This window comes from Tamandua tetradactyla, chromosome 3 (assembly GCF_023851605.1).
Source record: "Tamandua tetradactyla isolate mTamTet1 chromosome 3, mTamTet1.pri, whole genome shotgun sequence".
NCBI classification, from domain to species: domain Eukaryota; kingdom Metazoa; phylum Chordata; class Mammalia; order Pilosa; family Myrmecophagidae; genus Tamandua; species Tamandua tetradactyla.
Genome location: NC_135329.1, coordinates 159075201 through 159096570, shown reverse-complemented (window position 1 = coordinate 159096570; position 21370 = coordinate 159075201). Strand labels below are relative to the sequence as shown.

At 34.8% G+C, this 21370-nt stretch overlaps 1 protein-coding gene across 1 annotated transcript in view; it reads right to left on the bottom strand.

The window, feature by feature from the left end:
• Positions 1–21370, bottom strand: part of FSIP2 (fibrous sheath interacting protein 2) — a 95237-nt gene that overhangs the window by 18940 nt on the left and 54927 nt on the right. Inside the window, 3 exon segments of the mRNA XM_077154378.1 lie at positions 80–9381; positions 11641–18232; positions 18234–20684. Of these exon segments, the coding sequence (XP_077010493.1) occupies positions 80–9381; positions 11641–18232; positions 18234–20684 (18345 nt within the window).

Genomic DNA, 21370 nt, shown 5'->3' with positions numbered 1-21370 from the left:
ACTTGTTTGCAGAAGGGATCACAAAAGAAAAATTATGTCTTATTATTCACTTTTCTTTTCCATCACTTTTTGCACATACCTGTAATGGCTTTATATCCAGTCGTCCCATTCTATTCAGTGAGATACGTCTTTCTCTCTTTGTCTCTTCATTAGATGTATCTGATGAATAACTTCTTCCATTTATTGATGCTCTTCTCAGTTCTGCTATGCTATGTCCAGTTCTATTTAAACAATCCTTCTGAAGTCTCTCAAGAGGTTGAGTTTTTACAGAAATTACTGCTAAGTGTTGTGAAATAATGGCTGGATCTATTTTGATAGGTTTGTTTCCAATATGTGGAACTATTTTAATTGGAAATTCCCCATCATTTAAATCTGGATCTGACACTTTTTTCTCTAAGTCAGGGACCACTTTAACAACATGCTCTTGTGTCTTTTGAACAATTCGATCAACATCCAGATCTCCCAAGAGATCAGCATTCAAATTCTTTGAGTTAACCCTATCTAATGGGAAATTAGAAACTTCATCAATAATTAAACTAGCTACTTTTTTAGGGAAGAATCTGTTTGTACTTTTTATATCATAATAAAGTTCTTTTTGGGTTCCAGATTGTTTCAGCACATTACTATAAACAGAGTCGACAATCTGAGAAATCATTTCTATACTTTCTGGATTTAAAATGTGTTCTTCAGGATCAGCAGCTACAAGACTAATATTACTTCTAGAAATTTCAGCTTTCACAGATTTTGTCAGTTGACATGCAATTTTATTTAACTCAGGCTTTGATAAGTTTTTCGCGTTTTTGCTTGAGGGACCTGGTAACTTTGCTAGTTTAGCCAATAATAAAGCCATTGTTTCCTCTAAAAACGTGGCATCTAACACTGAACCTTTTCTGGATGAAGGTTTTTCCTGAGACTTAAGTTCATCAATAAGTTTAATAACTTTTCCCATAATCTGGACAGCTTCCAGAACTAATTCTGAACTTGATGCTTCTTCTTCTACTTGAGGTTGAAATTCAGAATTGGAAATTTCCTTCACCATTAAAAAACCTATTATATCAGATAGGACACTGCTCTGGCCTATTAAATCTTTAAATATAGAAGTATGTGAGCCAGAGTGCTTTACAACACTGGTGTAGATAGAATTGACTACTTTTTCAATAGTTGCATTGTTCGCTAAAGGCACAGTAGGTGATTCCCTGGCTGGTGGCACTAGTTTAATCTGACTTTTGGACATAAATTCTTGGACTGAATTTAAGATTTTTGAGGTTATTTTCTGCATTTCAGTTTCTAGAGATTTGGTTCTTTCCTCATTCACTTTTGGGAACATAGATAAAAGCTTTGATAAAAATTTTACAGCAATCTCTTCTATTATATTATAAGGAAGCTTGTATGTACGTGATGGCTGAGACTGGGGAACATTAGTAGTTTGGATGACATCTTTAAGGATATTTTCAACAACATTGTCAATTTCTGCACACTGATATGGAGTTAACTCTCCTGAAAAATAGTTTTGCAACTGATTGCCAGCCACTTCTCGTAGAACTAATTCAACTATAGTTTCTGTAAGGATTCTGCATCCACTGGTAACACAATTTTGTATGATCTTTTGAGATCCAAACTGTGGCAAGAGATTATTATAGATAGACTGAACAACTAATTGGATAATTTCATCATCATTGGGATGTAAAGATTCTACATATTGTATAATCATATCTTCATCTCTGGAGATCTCTGTCTTAATTGTACTTACTAACTTTACTTGAAGGAAATCCAAGTCTGTAAACAAATAGTCTTCAGAGGCTTCTGCTTTGGTGTTGGATATTGTTGAGAAAATTTTAGATAAGAGAGAAGAAATTACATTCTCTAAAAATTCATGAGGCAGAATTATGGTATATGGTGATGATGTCTGACATTCTTTGCTGGCTGTTTGAGTGACCTTTTGAACCTTTTTGACAACATCCTTGGATTCCAGAGGCAAACATGCTGCTGCTGGAAATTCATCACAAAGTAGCAAATTAAGCTGATGTTGAAAAATTTCTTCTATCACTGCAATAGATAGCCTTCTTGCTACATTTTCTCTATTACTATTGATGTTCTTACAAATGGAGTCTTGAGATCTAAATTCCTTCAAAATATTACATATAGAGGAGTGAACAACTTTATTGACCAATGTTTTATCAACTGCTGGTATTTCTTCTTGAAAAGGTACCTTATTTGAAGAGGGTATTTTAAACATTTTATCCACAGGTGGTATTTTGTCCACAGCTATTAACTTAATGCTGGGTGATGCTTTTTCTGTAGTTGATACTTTTTGCCTGGGAGGCAATTCATGAACTGATGACTCTTTACCTGCAGGTGGGAAAGACTGATTTCCCTTACCTGGCCTAAATACTTTAATTTGAGCATCTGAGAATTCTTTTAAAAGTGAATCAATCAGTTTCATAGCTGTATCATAGAGTTCAGCTTGATTTTCATCAACAGATACATTTTGACACTCACTATGTGTTTGTGTTTCCGGTGAAGAAGAAAAGATCAATTTGTTAACCATTTCAGTGATAACATCTTCTAAAAATTTAGCAGGAAAAAGTCCAGGTTTATTTTTTGATGAGTACTGTTGACTGCCTGGTTTACTTGGTTCACTGTTAATGTTTTTGACTTTCTCTTTTTCTTCCATCTTCTCTTTGTCATGGACATATTTGTTAATTGAGGGGGAGAAATCCTTTGCTGAAAGAGACTGTGTAAAATCTTTGTCAACCTCTTGACTTACATGCAATGCTTTATCATCTGCTTTATCATCTGGGAGACCCTGGGATTTTGAATTATCTGCTGAATCTTGCAAAGATACTTCTAAAACATTGTCATAAATATTTTCAATGACATTTTGAACACATTCATAATCCATGTATTTTCCCTCATCCTTAACTGTCTGGGCTAGAGAGTCTCTCTTTCTTTCATTATTTGGCTTTTGGGAGACTACTTTCAAAGTTTTCACCATTGTGTTCTCCTTATTTCTCTCCTTGGACTTCAGAGAAGATAATTTAAACAGCTTGTCATCTTTTTTAAATGAACTTTCTCTGCTCTTGTTACTCTCCTTTACATCATCTGGTCCCTGTACTACTTTTTCATATTTTGTAGTATCAACAGCTAATGAAATTTGTGTGTGATCCTCATCACCTTGACCGTCATCTTGTGAAGTTAATGTGTTTTTCTTCTCAATTTCATTATTTTTAAATGTTGGATCTGTTTTCTGAGTATCCTGACTTTTCATACCAGTACTTGGAAAAGTAATTTTTGATAAATTCCCATTGCATTTTTCAATTGAAATGTCCATTTTCTTTTCATCCTCTTTCTTCTTATTTTTTGTCTCCTCATTTTTGAAACTTTCCTTTGCACTCATTGTATCTTTATCTATTTCCAAAGGGTCTACTGTATTTTTCTTGCTTGCAGTTAGACAAGCATGTTTACATGATTGTTTTGGCAAAATAAGTTGTTTCTCTTTTAAGGATCTGTTTATCTGTGTAGAGGTTTTTTGTGGTAGGTGTTGAACCCTTTGGGTGACATTATCTGGATTTAGAAATGAAAAGAACATGGAAGACCAGTCTCCTGAAAAAAGTGGTTGAATCTTAAAAGCAGAGATTGCTTTCTGGGTTAAAGCAGAAATCATTTCTATAACAACATTACTTTTATCATTTTTCTGAATATCATTAGATCCATAGTTTCCTATAAATTGATCATACACAAAATTGGATATTTTATCAACAATCTCTTTATCAATTGGTGGAAAACAAAACATTTCTTCAGCATTTGGTAGAACTTTAATTTCACTTTTCCTAAATTCCCCTATCAGGGCATTTGCAAATTTTATTGCTAACCCTACAATGTCTGGTTCTTGTATTTCTTTTTTCTTAGAATCTTCAGCAATACTTGGAAGAGAACAAAATTTATGAACGAGGTTAACAATTACATTTTCCAGAAATGTAGCAGAATAAAGAGAAGACTGTGTCTTTTCTTTACCAGTTTTAACTAGGACAGAGACATGGTTATAATCAGACAAGTCATTGGGAGATGTTTCTTCACCATGTAAAAATGGCTTCAGATGATGATCCATGATTTCCTTCATAATGAAGCCAGCTATTTTACTGAGGAAGGGACCTCCTTTTTTGCTTGAATCTTTCTGTACTTCAGCTTGGAATTCAGATTTTTTCAAAATATTCTTACATATGGAGTCAATTAAATTCTCAATCACTTCTAATGGTGTACTTTCCTCATTCTCTTCTGCTGTGGCAAGTCGAATCTCATGCTCAGAAATTTCTTTTATAATTTCATCAGACAGTTTTGAAGCTGCATCTACAAACTCATAATCAGGTGGCACTTCCTCCTCTTTTGGTTCGTTTTCAGTGTCAGATGAAGGGAAGATATGAACTAGAAGTTTGTAAACCACATCTTCTAAAAGGGAACGAGGCAATACAGTAACATATGATGGCAAGGAATAGCTATCCTTCAGGATGATGCTGAGTACATTTCTGATGATAGTATCAGCTCTAGGGGAAGAATAGGAAGAAGATACTAATTCTCCTGACACTAGTGACTGAACCTGATAATCATAAATTTCCCCCAATAGCAAATGATATATTTTCCTTCCAAAACAAATAGTGTCACTTTCTATAGCCCGGTACACTTGAACCAGAGATTTATATTCAGCTAATATATTTTCATAAATTAAATTGACTGTTTTGAAAACCATTTCCTTATATCCTTCTGAAAAACACAGATTTTGATCAAAGTTATCTGCAACTAAAATCTCTGATGTGTTGAATTCCAGAACAATTGATTTTACTAATGTCGTAACAATGTCAGTAATTTTGGCTTCTGCTTTCTCTGGATTTTCAGCAGCCAGGACATTATGTGAGAATGCATAAAGGATTTTACATAAAAGCTCAGAAATTACTTCCTCCAAAAAGACAGCTGAGTTCACAATGAGAGACAATTCTCTTTGTTTAGGATCTATTACTTTCTGTTTATTAGTTTGATCAAATGCAGCTGTAAAGAGAGTTTTACTGTCAGATAAAAATGACTGAATATGATGGTTAAAGATTCCTTTTATTATAAAACTTGCTATTTTTGATACAGGTATGCTACTTATGCCTTTTTTATCTTTTGTAAGAGTCTGGTATAAGTTTGAATATGAAAGATCAGCATAAATGGAATCAACCATAGACTGGATATCTTTTTCTGAAATCATGCTTTGTTTTTCACTTCCATGTTTTGTAATGCATATTGCATGTTTTGAAATTATCAACATGATTTCATTAATCAGCTTCATGACTGTATTACTTAAGCCTGACTGAGAAGTATCTGGGTCTTCTTCACTGGAGGCCAATAGGCTCATCTGAGATATAAGCTGAGTAACTATTTTTTCTAAATGTGTATGTGATAACATAGTTGTGTATAATGTTGAAGCCTGTCTTTGGAGACTTGATTTACTAATGTCATATTTGGCTCTCTCTATCAAAACATCAGCACTGAGCTTAGAATATGACTTAAAAGGCAGCTTTGCTATAACATCTGGATGAATCTGGAAATCAGAAATTTCAGCCAGGATGGTTTTAGTTACCCTTGTAGCCAGTTCCTCTGTGTCATTTAGAAAATCCTTATTGGGTATTATTTCCATTTCATATTCTTGTAAAACCTTGCTGTACACCATGTCAATAATTTTTATGACTATATCTCTATCCAGTGGAGGCAAACACAATTCTTTCTCAGCATTTTCCAGGACACTAACTTGGGCTGTTGAGAATTCTCCTGTTATCAAGTATATGAGTTTTTCAGCTGTTTTGAACAGTTCATCTTCTCTTACTGATTTTGTTTGCACAATGCCTAACATTCTGTGGAATATTTTGCTTAAAACTCCAGAGACTACATCTTCCAAAAAGGCTGCAGAATAAACATTGGCATAAAAAACTTGCCTTCTCTCATCATCAAAATTTGTGTATAATGAAGTAGGTAATGACTTTCCATCCACAAATGGCTGAAGATGTTGCTGACAGATATTTTTAATAATAAAACCTGCTATTCTATCAATAAGAGCATCATTACTACTTGAGATATTTTGTTCAACTGATTCTTGAGCAATGTTTTTGAATACTGAGTCAACAAGACGCTGAACATAATCATCTGAATAAACACACTTGGTTTCTTCTTCATCTTTTGAAAGCAGAATTTCATGTTGGGAAATTTTCCTCCTAATATTACTGATTAGATTTGAAGCGATTTCATTGAAATTCACTCCTGATCTATCTCTGTTTGAAAGCACGCTAGAGGCAGAAGGAAAGATTCTACATAACAGTACTCTGATCATATCTTCTAAAAACATGTATGGCAATAGGGTGTTATATGGAGATAAACTCTGGTGTGGCGTGGTAGATTTACTGATGGTACTAAGGATGCCTTGAACAGTATTCTCAGGCTTTGAAGTAGAATAGGAAGAAGCCAGTAAATCCCCAGAAAACAGTGGATGAAGAAGATAATCTGAAATAGCTACTATAATTAAATTGGCAATATTCTCAACAAAATTTTCACTGTTTTTAGATTCTTTATCAACCTCAGGGTCAAGCCCATCCTGTTTTAAAACATTCTTATAAATTGAGGTAACAAGTTCATCCACAATATCTGTATCTACAGAGGGGAAAGACTGCTCTTTGTCATCATGTAGAATGCTAATTTTTAGTTTTTCAAAATGGTTATTTATTGAATTCACTATTTTTTGGGTCATTTTTTCCAACTCAAATTCACTGTGACAGTCTGGGGAGATCTTTGATAAAAGCCTGGCAACAATTTTCCCTACAAATGCATCTGGACAAACTCCTAAGGGTGATGGTTTCTGGGTTCTGTGTGACTCTGTGACTTCACTGAGAACCTGTTTAACCATATTAGATATTTCATCCATTGGAGAGCTTGGATGAGGTAAACTCTCTTCATCTAAAAAGGGTTGAAGGTGATTTTCAATAATTTCTTGGATAATAAAACTGGCTATTTGGTCAACTATAACTGGGCTTTGGCTTATTATACTTTTCTGTATTGAAATAAAGGAGTCAGACATTTGTAATATTTTACTATAAACAGAGTCCACCATTTTTTGGAGATTTTTTCCGGTACATAAATACTGCTTATCATATATAGTGAACCAAATTTTATGTTTTGAAATGGCTGACATAACCTTTCTAATTATATGGGTGGACATTTCATTAAAATCTGAACTCATGAAATATTTCTTTTCTAAAAAGGAAGCTTCACTGGGTGAGGGAATGAGTTGTGATAAAAGCCTTCTGATGACATCTTCTAAAAATGAGTGTGATAACATGGTGCTGTAGCCAGTTGAAGGCTTGGGCTGGGAATTAAATTCTCTCAGGTTTTTTTGGAGTTTCTGCAATATAATTTCAGCTTTAAGAGGGTATAAAGAAGTAGGTATCAGCTTTCCCCTGAGGTAAGATGGGAGTTGGTAGTCTACAATCTCTAGCAATATGCCATTAGTTATTTGCTTTGCTATTGAGGTATTGTCATGTGCCAGATAATTACCACAGGCCACTTTCAATTTATATTGCTGCAAAACGTCATTATAAACTGAGTTAACAATCTTAGTGACAGCTTTTTTATGGACTGGTGGAAAATATAACTTTTCTTCAGCATTCTGTAAAACCATGACTCTATTCTTATTAAGCTCATTCACCACAGCATTGACAAATAATGTATTCATCTCAGTGAGCTGAGTCTCAGTGATGTTTGCATCTTTGCCCCACGAGGTAGAGAGAGTAAAAAAGAGTTCAGAAATTATTTCCTCCAAAAATGTGGCTGAATAAACACCTGCATTCATGTCTCCTGGATATAGCATCTTATAGATGGCTGCTGTATCTACTTCATTTGTTTTCTGTTTTCTAAAAGGTGATGCATATGAAGGTTTAACTGAAAACTGCTTATAAAATGGTGTTTTGGAACCTACCACACTAGGATCATTCAGGGAACCTGTCAAAGGATTACTGTCATAACTCATGAATCCTAAACAGTTTTTATCTTGTTCCAATTCTGTTAATTCAGGTCTTTTTGCTTTTGTGAAATTAGACTGTATTTGTCTTGTTTTATGCTTCAAATGTTTGTTTGCAAAAGGCAGACTTTGAGGGGCTTTCTGAATACTGTGGGTTAGTTTTTCCATCAGTGATTTAACCAAACTATGGGATATAAGAGTAAGCACAGATTCTGATGACAATAAGTCTTGATCCATTTCTGCCAGATTTTCCAAAAAGTCTGACACGTAATCTCCTTGAAATGGTTCACAGTCCATTGCTCCTTTACAATAATCCAATTCTTCATCTTCTACACTTTGAAGTGTTTTTAAAAGTTGACATTCTTTTGCTGATATTTCATCAGAAAGAGGGTCATTATCAGGTAAGACAGTGCTGGTGCATTTTTCCAAAAGTGTTGTAATAAGTTTCTCACATACAACATTGAGAAGAAAAACTGATTTGGGAGAGAGACCTAGGTTATTTCCAAGTGTGCTATGACTTTGCTGACTATTTGAGGATGGGAAAAATGGTTTTGCTATTTTACCAGAATTCATAGTATCATCTGTACATTCATCTGGCAAAAATAAGTCTAAAACAATATTAAAAACTTTATTAACTACTTCTTTGGATTCATGGGTTTTTAGGCTACCAATCAGATTGTCTAACTTACGTGCCAGATAATTTAACTTATTTTTCTGAATGAGTTCGTCAGTTCGGTGTGTATATGAGTCACATTCTCTGGAACCTGCCTGTCTTTCCATGGAATTTGCTTTGTTGCAAATGGGAATGCTATGGCTCCTCAGCATAGAAAATGATTTGTTTCTTCCTTTGCTTTTAAGGTGATGATTTATTCCTATTTCTTTGGACAGTACATGAATCACTCCTACCAAGAGATCCTGAAAGAGATCATCCAAGTCAGAAGCAGCTACTCCTGGGGAGTAAATGTATTTTGGTTTTATAGAGACCATTTGCTGTGTAATGTCAGCCTTTATAATGTTACTATTAAAAAGGATTTGAATAATGATTTCAGAAATGCTTAAAACAAGTTCTCCAATAGGAATTGACCTGCTTTCAAAAACCTGGGAATAAATTGAAATAATCTCCTTAAATGCTGCTTCTTGACTCTCCAATACTTTCACTTTTGCTTGAGTCTCTTTGGTGCCATCAGAAAAACGGGAACTTATATGGGAGATGACCAACTCAGTGAGGTGTTCACAAAACTGATGAAGCGAAGAATCACGATGTACACCTCTTAGAAGCTGATTTGATTCATACTTTTTCCTTGACAATGTGGAAACAAGAGACACCTTCTCTTCACTGGAAACTTAAAAAGAAAACGTTACCATTTTAACATGCATTAAGGAAAATAGGGAAATTCAATACGTTGGCAATTATTTATATATGAATTTCATCTTGGGTATACCTAACACTAAAGAAAAAAGAAAACCCTAGTCAATAAAGGAATTGGGTTTCTTCCAGTATTCATTTACCACATTTGGAATCTTATTATTTCTCAGAAAGTGATAACATAGCCCTGAAGATTCCAAATCTCTAAGTTAAGTGTTGATGCCTATCTTGCTTGGATGGTTACGAGCTCTAAGAAGCTAGAAATCTTGTGGCAGAAAAATGATCTCTAGGTTTAGTGTTACATCTTAACATGTCTCCAGTGATCTCCAGAGACCTCATATATTCTTTTAAAAATCTGTTTAGTCAAACATTTAATGTTATGCTATGAATTACTTTTAGGAGGCTAGGGAGTTTTGTTGCAATATCAACTTAACTAAAATAATTGGTAGTCATATCTTAATTCCCAGATTAGAGTTTATCACAAAAATGGGTCAGTGCAGTCAGGCACAGAACTCAGTTGTTTGCTTTATTTAACAGATTTGTTGTAAATCATATATATAATTGGGACAGTTAGCATCTAGAAGCCAGAGTAGTATACTCGTTTTTTTCCTCAGAGTTGTCTCAGAATTTAATAATACAGCATAGCTCTTCATTAGATAATGTTTTCAACTGTATCTAGGCAATGTTTTATATATTGCATGGTTCCAAATGAAGGTATGCTTTTGGAGGAGAGACAAAGGCCTGTTTCTTAATTTTCTTCCATCCAGGACCTTTTCTCTCCTTTCCACCTTTAACTCTATGTGCACCCTTAGTAAAATGCTGAAAAATACCAAGTCCTTCACTTTTCAGATAAGAACTCTGACCTTCAGAAAAGCAATTTGCCAAAGAGTCATTTAAGCACTGAATAAAATCAGTTTAAAAAACAGTAAAAAGGATTAGATTTGAACTTATTTTCATATATGTTAAATACTGGCATTTTAAGTTTTATACAAAATTAGGTAAACAGTATTTTATTAATACTTATTTTTGATAAAGGAATTTTTTTTTTTTACCCTTTCAACAAATATTTATTGGCTCGAACGCCACATTTGAGCTGGGATGTGACATTAGACAAGATTTTGTAGACATGAGAGGCTTTAATTGCACCATGATGGCTAGACAAGATTTGGCCACGTAGAGCTGAGGGAGTGAGAAAAAGGGTGTTCTAAGTGGAATAAGGAGCATGAGCAAAGGCAGTGGAAAGTTTCAGATATGCCTAAGAACAGAGAATAGGTTTGATAAAAAGAGCCAAGTACCAAGGGAGTGGAATCATGGACTCTTTTCTTTGTTTTTGTTTTCTTTTTAATTCTCTAAAATCAATTTGGCTATAGCTGGAGAAAGCCTATTATGAGTTTACGGTTGCAGAGGTAGCACTGTCTACCTCTATAGAATACCACTTCTAAGAAAAAGAAATTTCTTCCTTATGCAGGTGGGTAGAACTGGTAGTATGTGTTCTTCTATTTGAATGATGCAAGTGGTGTATCTGGATTGGTAATGTAGCAACTGATCATTAGTAACTGGAACTATGAATCCACTCCAAGATTATTTTTGCATTATGATCAAACTTTATGAAACTGTCAATAACCATCACTTTTTGGCATACAAAAAAAAAACTATTACATATAGTTCAGTCTAATATAGACATAGAAGCATTCTTAAAACGTAGTGCAAATATCATTCTTGTAAGGATATATGTTTAGAGTATTATACCTAAAAGGAATTTTAAGTAAGAGTACCGCAAAGCAAATAAAACAAGGTGTTTAGTACCACCGTTCTTATGAATTGAATAATAATGGCAAGGACTTCAACTGTACATTTAAAAAAAGACGTTGAATCATTTAAATACACATGTAGTATGATTATAATAAAGAAGTCTTTTATAAGAACTCTAAACATGCATTGGAAGTCCATATGTCATGTTCAATCAAAATCCTGTTTTAAAGTAGTCTCATTGGCAAATATAGAAAACTGAGCAATATCCCTTCAAATTCAAACCATACATATGTTCAACTTTTTTTTTTAGCATCCTAATTGATTAAAAAGCAATTAGAAAGTCACCCCATCACCAATGCTATTTTCACAAAAAAGGGGGAGCGCACAGCTTCTTGGATAGGAAGTATATCTTTTAAATATATCATTGACTATTTTTCTTAAATGAGGACAATTTTTTAAAAGCAGGTTCTCACCTCTTGCTTACCTCTGGTATTGACGTTCTGGAAATGTGTAACTATAGATCTGGTGACATATCTTGCTATCAGATGGATTTCATTTGGGCCCAGTTCATGATCAGCAAAAGCAAAGACTTCAACTTCTTTCAGTGTTCGCATTTTCTTTATATCTGGAGAATTTTTATTTTTCCATTTATGTAACAATGAAAAATCCGCTCTGATGTCTTTAGGGTTTTTGCTTTCTTCTTCTGGTATACAGTTGTTTCTTTTATCCCACATTGTAAACAAACTTCTCTCCTCATTCTTTTGTTCTTCAGAGGTTACAGAAAAAGGGCTTTGCTTTGATATGAAAATTGGTTTCATTGTTTCCATGCTTTCATTAACGTGTGGTTGATTTGGAAAGCCATAGCTTGACAGTACAGTATTGACAATGTTTTCTGCAGCTAAACATATTTTGAGTGGAGAAACAGTTGTCTGAATTTGGCTTGCCTCAGTAACAGGTTTTTGGGTTTCACAATGAAACACTCCTGGATTTTCACCTTTTCCCATCTCTATGAAAGACATGACTTGCTCTAGGGCTGCTTCTGTGGAGTCATTCGCTTTCTTAAACAGTTTTTGTAAGATGCTGCCTTCGGGGAGAAAGCTGTTTCCTTTCAGGGCTTGATCAAAATGACTAAAATTAGTTTTCTTTGAGCTGTGGCCTTGTACTTTTTTTCTAGAGCATGATGGTATTGTTTCTGAATCAGGACTTCCCATTGGCTCTGAGTTTTCAATAGCGTCGTCCCCTAATAAAGTGGATGATTTGATGTATGAGGGTAAATTTGATGAAGCCCTGTACTTTTTACCTATATCTTCCTCTGAATAATACACCAAGTCAGGAACACTGATTTGTGGAAGGTTATTTCCAAAACTAGCCTTCCTCAACTTTGATGTGGGCATTTTCATAGTAGCTGCTAATTCTACTTGATTAACAATGTAGGAATTCTCACCTCTTTGAAACAAACTTTCCTTTGGAAGGTTTTTGATCAATGATTCATTCAAATGACTACACTGGCCCATCAGTGTGCTGATGATTTCACTTGCTATAATGCTCTCTTCCAATATGTTAATTGAAGATGATTTGGCTTGGCTTATTTCTTTGTCTAGCTTGTTTTTAATTATACCAAGCATGTCACTGACAATATTAGCAGCATATGTAAGCAATTCTGAGTGGAAAGAATGAACTTGTAGAAAGATATTCTGTATGTTTTGTTGGGAAATAGTACTTGACTTGGATTCATCAGAAGACTTTTTTAATGGTTGTAACTTTGGTAACATCCTTTTGCTTAATAGTCTCTGTTCGGCAGGAAAAAAGTTTTCTATAGGCATTTTCACTACTTCAGAAAATTCATATCTAGAGACGCATTTAAACTGCAAATCCACAAATGACTCTAACATATTTAAAATCCTTTCAATAATTTCTTGAACAATTTGGTTGCTAGAACCCAAAGAAATGTGGTCTTTTGATTTTATGTTATAAGTTGATACATTGCTGAGGCTGTGTCTTGTTGGAAAATCATATTTACCTTTAGCAGTACTCCATTCTTTGCTGACTGCTGGGATGTCTTTATTATCTAACGTGGGCATCTGGGACACAAAACATAGCTGCAATTTTTCAAATAGCATTTCAACAATTTCCCTTCCAAACATGTTGACTTGTGATTTAGAATCCTCAACGCTACTAGAAGCTCCTTTAAAACGATTATAGGACCTGCTTTCACATGCCTCAGGAGGTGGCAAATTTAAAAGTGAAACAGAATGCTCTAGTTCTTGTGCTTTTATTGAAATTTCAGTCAAAACTTTCTCAACTATAATCAAGAGCTTATATTTTTCATTTTCAATGTCACTTGATTCTGTTTGCCATTTATCAAACATTTTTTTAAATATACCTTCTTTAGGAAAAATCTGTTCTAGCTGTGAAGAAACATTCTCCAAGAAAAAACATGCCTGGGGTTTGGACAGGGACTTTATACCTATATTCCCTTGTGAGAGTATGGGATCATCCAGATGTGAGAATTTGATCGGATAAACCAAATTGTGGTTATTTGAGACATGTAATCCTTGCAAGACTGTATTAACTATTTCACTTGCTGCCATGATTTGATCAGATGGTAAGGCTTGTCCATCTGCCATTGCTCTATTCTGTTTTACCTTTTCAAATTCCTTCATAATCGTTTTCAGTGTGTTACTTATTATGTCCTTGGCATACAGTTTTAGTTTCAAAGTGGGCAACTTTGTTTCCAGTAAGTTTTTGGCATCTCCTGTTGACAGGATGTGTGGCAGTCCAATGGCAGTCTTGGACCGGCTCCCTTTTGGGGTCTTCTCTCCAGAAACTAATTTAGTCTTGCTTTTGTCCTTAGCCCCACTAGGTCCAAGGTGCGGTTTTGTTCTAAATTTAGGCAAAGAGGTAACTTTTGATCTTGCTTTCAAATTTGCTTTAAAACCTGACTTAGGGCTTCCCTTAGGACTGATTTTACAACTGTGTAGCTTTAGCGGTTGCACATCATCAGGACAACCTTCAGGGCATGAACTCCCTTCCAAACTCAGTGTGGTAAAATTCGTGATCTTATTCAGAACCATTTGTACTAAATCTTTCCCCACTTGCAATGGAGAGTACTGCATAAAGGTGTTTTCCAATAAAGACACGCTTTGACTGTGTACATAAGGATAAACCTGTGGTATCATGTATCTGGAGGGATCATTTCCTTTTCCTGCTTGTTTAGTTCCCTTGAGGCATGATGGTTCTGGTGGTAATGCATCACTGTTGTCAGATGCTTTTACTTCTCCCCTGCTTTTATTACTTACATTTAAGGGTGTCACAACTACACTGTACATTTTCCCCAAAACACTTTCAACTATGTCATTTGCTACCCTGTTGATCTGGGATTGCAAGGATTTTTTGTGTGTGATATCTGATATTTTAATTTTAGAATTAAATCTACTGTGGGGGATTTCATGACATGGAGGCAAATGTCCTACGACTTCCACTACTCTTTGAGACACCTTATTTAAAACTTCTTCCACTGCACTGATCAATGCAATTTTCTCTTTCTGTCTTGATTCTCCACTTCTCATAAATACTTCTTCCAAAACCATTATCTGGCTTTCCGTTTCTGATGTCACTTGGTTTTGTTCTAATGGGCTCTTTGAAAACAGAGATAATTTAGCATTTTTTTTCTTCTCTCTTTGATCCAGTAGCATTGTATCTGATACAGTTAGTTGTGAAAACATAATAGGACTCTGTTTTGCATAAAAGCTGGTTTCCTTTATAGATCTTTTATTATATAAAATCTTTAAGATATTGTTGATAATTTCACTCGCAAAAATGTTTTCTTGGAATGAAATATTTTCTGGACATGGATACATCTTTTGGATTTCTAGATCTAAGTCATTTTTAATAAGTTTCAAAATGGCACTGGCAATGATGACAGCATATTCCTTAAGATGAGCTTGTGATAAAGGAATTGTGGATCCAAGTTTTTCTCTATAACTAGCAAAAGTGGAATCTGTGAGCTCTTTGCCGAGAATGGTTTCAGCTGTTGATAATTTCAGTATAGTCACATCTGATTCAGTTTGGCTTGATTCATGCAAAACACTGTCATTTTGTTTACAGTTTTCAAGGTCTGAGCTAACAAATGACTTTTTAGTCTGGAAAGCGAGAGTAATTAATGAATCTATTCTTTCAGTGGCAAAAGATTCTAACCGATTGAAAATAGTTTTAGTGATGAAGTTAGCATTTTCTTCACAGGAGTCAGGAACAGATTTCTTATTATCTTCTTCCTCTGCTCTAGTTGACTGATTGTCTTCAGCAGGAGCTGATTTGGGATGTCCTGAAAATGGAAAACACACTGTTTTTCTTTCACATTTTGACCCCTGAAAAAGGAGTTGTTGGCACTCAGTTCTTGGGAGCATTTCACAAAGGGACAGGGGCAATTTTGAAAAAGTATAATCCTTTGTATTTATGCCAAGCATGACAGCAAAACTGAGATTATGTAGAACAATATCCACTATATCACTGGATATCATAACAACATCTGATTTAGGAATTGAAAGTTTTGGGAAACTCTTATTTGCACTCTCAATGAACATTTCAGAATTTGCTCCTGAATCTTTATCATCCATGTTACATTTCAGAGTGGGTGTGTCAAGTAAGAGATTATTCTGATCCAGGGTTTTTTCATAAATATCACGTAAGACACCTTCAATGGTATCTTGTATCTGAAACTGAAGTACTTTTCGATATTCAGTTTTATTGAATAGCTTCTCAATAAAACCTTCTTGCTGATTTGAATCAATCTCTTCGTCAGAATTGCTTTTCACACATTTGCCTTTAGAAGATACAATATCTAACACTGTATTAACAATCTGACTTGCAATATTTTCAGAAACTACAACGTTGTGAGTAGGACTTTCTGTTTCTTTATCTAATTCATGTTTGATTCCTTGTAAAATTTTTCTAGTTACTTCTATTGCATAGGTATTTAATTTAGACAAAGAGAGCTGACACATTGAATTGGTGTTTTCTGACTTAATTTCATCCACTGAGTAACAGGAAAATTGATCTTCAGAATATGGATCTTTGGCTGATAATGTTTTGACTGACATACTCTTATCCTGATGAAGAGGTAAAGCCAGTGGAACTGTAAAATTGACTTGGGGACAAAAGAGAGATTTTACTTTGGAAGTAGCAAAAGTTTCTAAATTTGTTAATACTGTCTGGATAATATCTTCAACTACATTTACTTTGGCCTGTTTATCAATATTAAATCCAGACTGACAAGTACAAGGATTTCTGTCCAGCATAGTAACAGAGGACTTTCCTATACTTGTGTGTTCATAAAAAGAAACATTTGCTGAAAAGGTGATACTTTTATACCTATCTTCACTTGCATTTCTCTCTGTCATGGCAGCTGAATAAAGCTTATGAAATACTGTTGTAACAACATCATCTGCAACGATAGTTACATCTGCTTCTGACACTAACGGAGCCATTTTATCCATGAAATGAAAGGATGTTTGGGTAACTGGCTCATCAATATTATGAGGGATATCACTTAAATGAGAGTGGGGGAGAGGAAACATATTTAACTGATTGACTAAAGCATTTTGAAAAATTTCATTTAAAATATTTCTTATAATGGGCACAACTGGAGATTTTTGTGGTTCTTTGAGTTCGACTTCAATTTTGTTTAAGGTTCTTTCTAGAACCCATTGTTTAAGAGAATCTGATTTAGTTTCTTCTCCTGATGGTGTTTTTTCTTCAGTGCATTCTTTCTCTGCATGTGCAGCATCTTCTACAAATGAATCTGATTCAGCCCCTCCAGGAAGAAAATTTCCATAAGTAGGCTTGTATCGGTACGTTTCAAAGTCTCTCTCAGATTCAGTTTCATCAAACATATTTGAAGACGCTGCATCTAAAATTAAATTGACTGTATTCTTAAGCATTTGTTTCTCAGGTGGTGGATTTTTTACACTTGTCCTCAAATCTGCTGAGTTCACATTTAATTCAGTTTGTACAGCCTTCAAAATAGTACTTGATACTTTCTTTGCATGCATATATAAAGCAGACTGCAATAGTTTTTCATGTGTATCTGTGGAAATACTGGGACTTTCACATTCCCAGTCCATGTTATTGCTTTTTTCATTCCCATCATTAATAGCATCCAGAGTTTCTAAATTTCTATTGGCAAACCCTTCTAATTTAGCAAAAACCATATTAAAAATATCTGAAGCTACAGCTTTCAGTTTATTTGAATGCATTTCTTTTGTGCTCCCTGTTTTGGAAGATACGGTAGCGGTAGTTTTTGCCTTCTTGTTTAGCTCCTCTTTATTACCCTCCTGGATTATTCTGGACACCATGCTAGAGATTATGCCAATGCATCTGGCCATTTCCTCAATAATTGAATCAAATGGTAAGCTGTCAATGTCAAGGTCCTCTGAGACAGCTTTATTTCCAGGACTTGCTAAACTGCTATCCATGTCAACACTACATAATTTTTCAAGGATATATTTCAAAATTGTTTTGGAAATGAGCTGAATATTAGATTGTAATGTGGTGGTCATTTGCTGATTCTCGTTTGCTTTCTCTCTATTTTGCTTATTAGAAGATGGGTTAGAGAAAGGATGAATTCCTATGAGATTGCATAACATTTCACATAGGGTTTCTCCAATTCTATCCAACACTTGCAATCTGGCATACTCTTTGAGATCCTTTCCACTGCAGACACTATGGAGAGAACACGGAGTAGCCAAACATTTGTGAATTTCAGGAGTAGCTGCTCCATGTACACTAGGAAAATGAGAGAAGATAGATTTTTTTTCCTGCCTTCTTGGCAAAATGTTTTGTTCATCAACAGTGTCACATTTATATGAGGTTTCAGGCCTTGGCTGATTTGAAGGGAGTACAACATTGCTTTGATCTGCACTTCTGCTTGATAATATCTCACAAATACAAGTTATTAATGGACTTGCCATAAAGTCATCATCAAAGTTTGTGACAGGAGGTTCTAATTTATCAGCGTCATCGGAAAATCCTCTAGGGATTTTGGTAGAGTTTATATCCCTGGTATTTACGTTTTTTTTTACTGAGTTCCAATTCATTCTGGATAGCATGCAAAACAATATTTACAACTTTGCTCGTGTAAGCACTAAGCTGACATCGTAATGCAGATTGCTTGGCTAGTACAGGTTTGAAAGTCATTTGCAATTTTGGGCAAACAAATAACTTAAGTTTTTTAAAAATTGTATTAATGATCTTATCACTAATGTCATCTATAAGGTTAGGTCCACTTTCTCCATCTTGTAATAAGGATGGCTCTGCAGGATCTTTATTGAGTGAAGATAAATATTTCACTTTCTTTTCGCTGTCAAACCATATTTTTAATGGCTTTTTATTTGGTGGTGCTTTGACCATATGGGGAATGTCAGAATTACCGAGAGAAGTTTGTACTGATGTAGAAATGGAACCTGTGATGGTATTGGGAATGCAGCTTGAAGCCTTATAAAGTATATTTAACACAGCATCTGTTATTTCTTGAGCCACTGCACTGATTTCTGATGCAGAGAACATCTGGTCCATCCATTCTTGATGTGACAGACATTGAGGTTTTCCTGAGGCAAAAACTGATGCTTCCTTGACATTTTTACTGTCTAAGTGGCCCAGATGAACAGAAGCTCTGTCCTTGATCATTTCTGTTAAAATACTTTTAACTATGTTTTCTGAAGCCTTTTGTATTTGTTGCTTTTCATCTTGACTGAAAATTAAAATATCTTTATTCATGCAGGGGTTTTTCTTTAAGAGTTCCTCATCATTAAAAGATGGGAGGTCAGTCTTTAATCCCCAATCACGAAATGCAACTTTGCTTTGAGAATCAGGCACTGTAGGTGGTTTAATATCTTTCTTGTATTGGAAACAAACATTTCCCTTTGTAAACTGATGATTGGGAATCTGGCCTTGTAATTTGGCTTTTTCATTTTTGACAGATGAATCAAGCACATTTTTCACAATTTTTTCTATTTCTTCATTATCATCCTCAGAATAAAGGACCATGCCAGGAACATTAATAGGTGGAAATGGCCTTCCGGATTTTGGTTCATTACATACTCTAGTACCAGTGAGTCTGTACTTTTCTTCAGTGTCCGAAAGATTTCTAAGTCTGGGGCATTTACCCTTTTGAACAGCTGCTTTTACTGGCTCCGGGCGGAGATGAGTGAAGATGTCATCCAGTAACTGAAGGAGTACCACTGTTTCTTCAGATGCAATAAGTCTCTCATTATTAAGTTCAGTTTGTACATAACCTAGTATGGTACTGATTGCTTCCTCTATGTAACCAACCAGAGAGGACTGGGAAAAAACATTTGACATTAAATTTTGTATTTCTTCATTAGCAATTAAATTGCCATCTCCGGTTTCAGTACTAGATTTATTTCTGTCAGCTCTTTGAAGGAACTCGTGTGTTGGATCTGTCATCTGTTGCTGACCAGAGAGTTTAGTTGTGTCTTCAAGACGAGGTAGTTCATTTTGCTTACAAGATGCCAGAGTCATAAGCTTTTCTAAAATGGAATGCACCATATCTTCTGCAATATCACACATTGGTTCCAAAGTATAAGGCGATGAAGCTCGTAAAATTTCTCCATCTGATGGAATGAAATATTCTCTACTAGCTGTTATATCTGGTTTACTGTGGACAGATAGATCTTCTTGTGAAAACATCTTAACACATTTTTTCTCAACTGCAGACTCTAGCTTCTCAAGCATATTTTCCACAATCTCAGCAGCTACTGAGCAGATATCAGCATTAGAAAGCAAGTCTCTTTTTTCTGCTTCCCCATGGTCAACAAAAACTTCAGCAGTAACAGAAGAAAGAGAGGGAATGGCTTGGGTTAAATCAGACATTATTTCTTGAAAAATACTTTCTAAAATCATTTCCGTTTCCCCTTTTAAGTGACACTTAAAGTTAACAAAAACATTCTTTAAATTCTTCACCTCATTGATGGCTTTTGTTTTTTGATCAGAAGACACTGGATTCTCTAAGCCATCTGTTTCAGTGGCAGCATCCTTAGATTTTTTTGTACCTGTTTCAAATGATGCTAAAAGTTGACTGTCAGATTTACAATTTCTGAGGGTAGGGTATGTGTGTATCATTCTGGCTTTATTATATTTAACATCAGAGGTTACAGACTGTACTTTTCTGTGATATGTTTTTCCCACAACTGTTCTTTCTTTATGGGCAGAAGGAGGTTTTAAAGACGTGGTTGGTTGCCTTACTGATACACCAACTGCCAATGTACAGGGCTCTGTCTGAAATGTTTTAGTTGTTGCTGATGTGTAGCTTCCATATGTAAACTCTTCACTGCATGTGCTACAGAAACTTGAACTATCTGAAGAAAAGATGGAGTCATCAGACACTGGGTATGTATTATTTTGCAACCTTTCTTCATACTTTGTGATAGCTGGGTATAATATACTGGTCACTGTAGCCACAACCCAAGTCATTATATTCTGAATTATACTATTCAGTTCTTCAGAAGTTACCTAGTAAGGAGGCAAGCAGGAATGAAAAGAAAATCATGTAACAATTTACTGTCTTCTGGGAACAGAGTCTAACAATTAATGTTTCATATCAAAGAACACATAGGTGGAATATCATCATGGTTTCTATATATATATTTACTATATATAAAGATAATATAGTAAATAAATTTAGAATTTCAGATAAATTTCAAGTTCATTTATTCAACACTGTAGTGAAATATTTTAAAATAATATTCTATTGGATTCAGAGTCCCTCAGAAGTTTTTTATTTTATTTTAGGATTTATTGCTGGTTGGTTACTATTTAGCAAAAAATGAGAAAGTCATTACCATATTGCAAGCATTTCGGCAAAAAGAAATCTGGCGCTTATCAACCTCAATTTTATTTTAAATACAGAAGATAATTTCTAGCAAGCTATTTATCAAAATAGATACAGTCAAAATATTTGAATATCTTCATAGGCATCGGTCTAGCTGGAATATGAGGGCACAAAACTAGCCACCCTCTCACCCCATTCCCTGCTGCAGGGGTAATCCTCTGGTCATATATGTGGAAATGAGTAGAACTAATTATTCAGCATTAACTGATAGGCAACAATAAAAACTAATGCTTTCTAGGGATTGAATGGTTTTGTATTAGACACAAGATTATTAGTGCAAACTGTCTTAGATAGGGAGGCCAAGGAT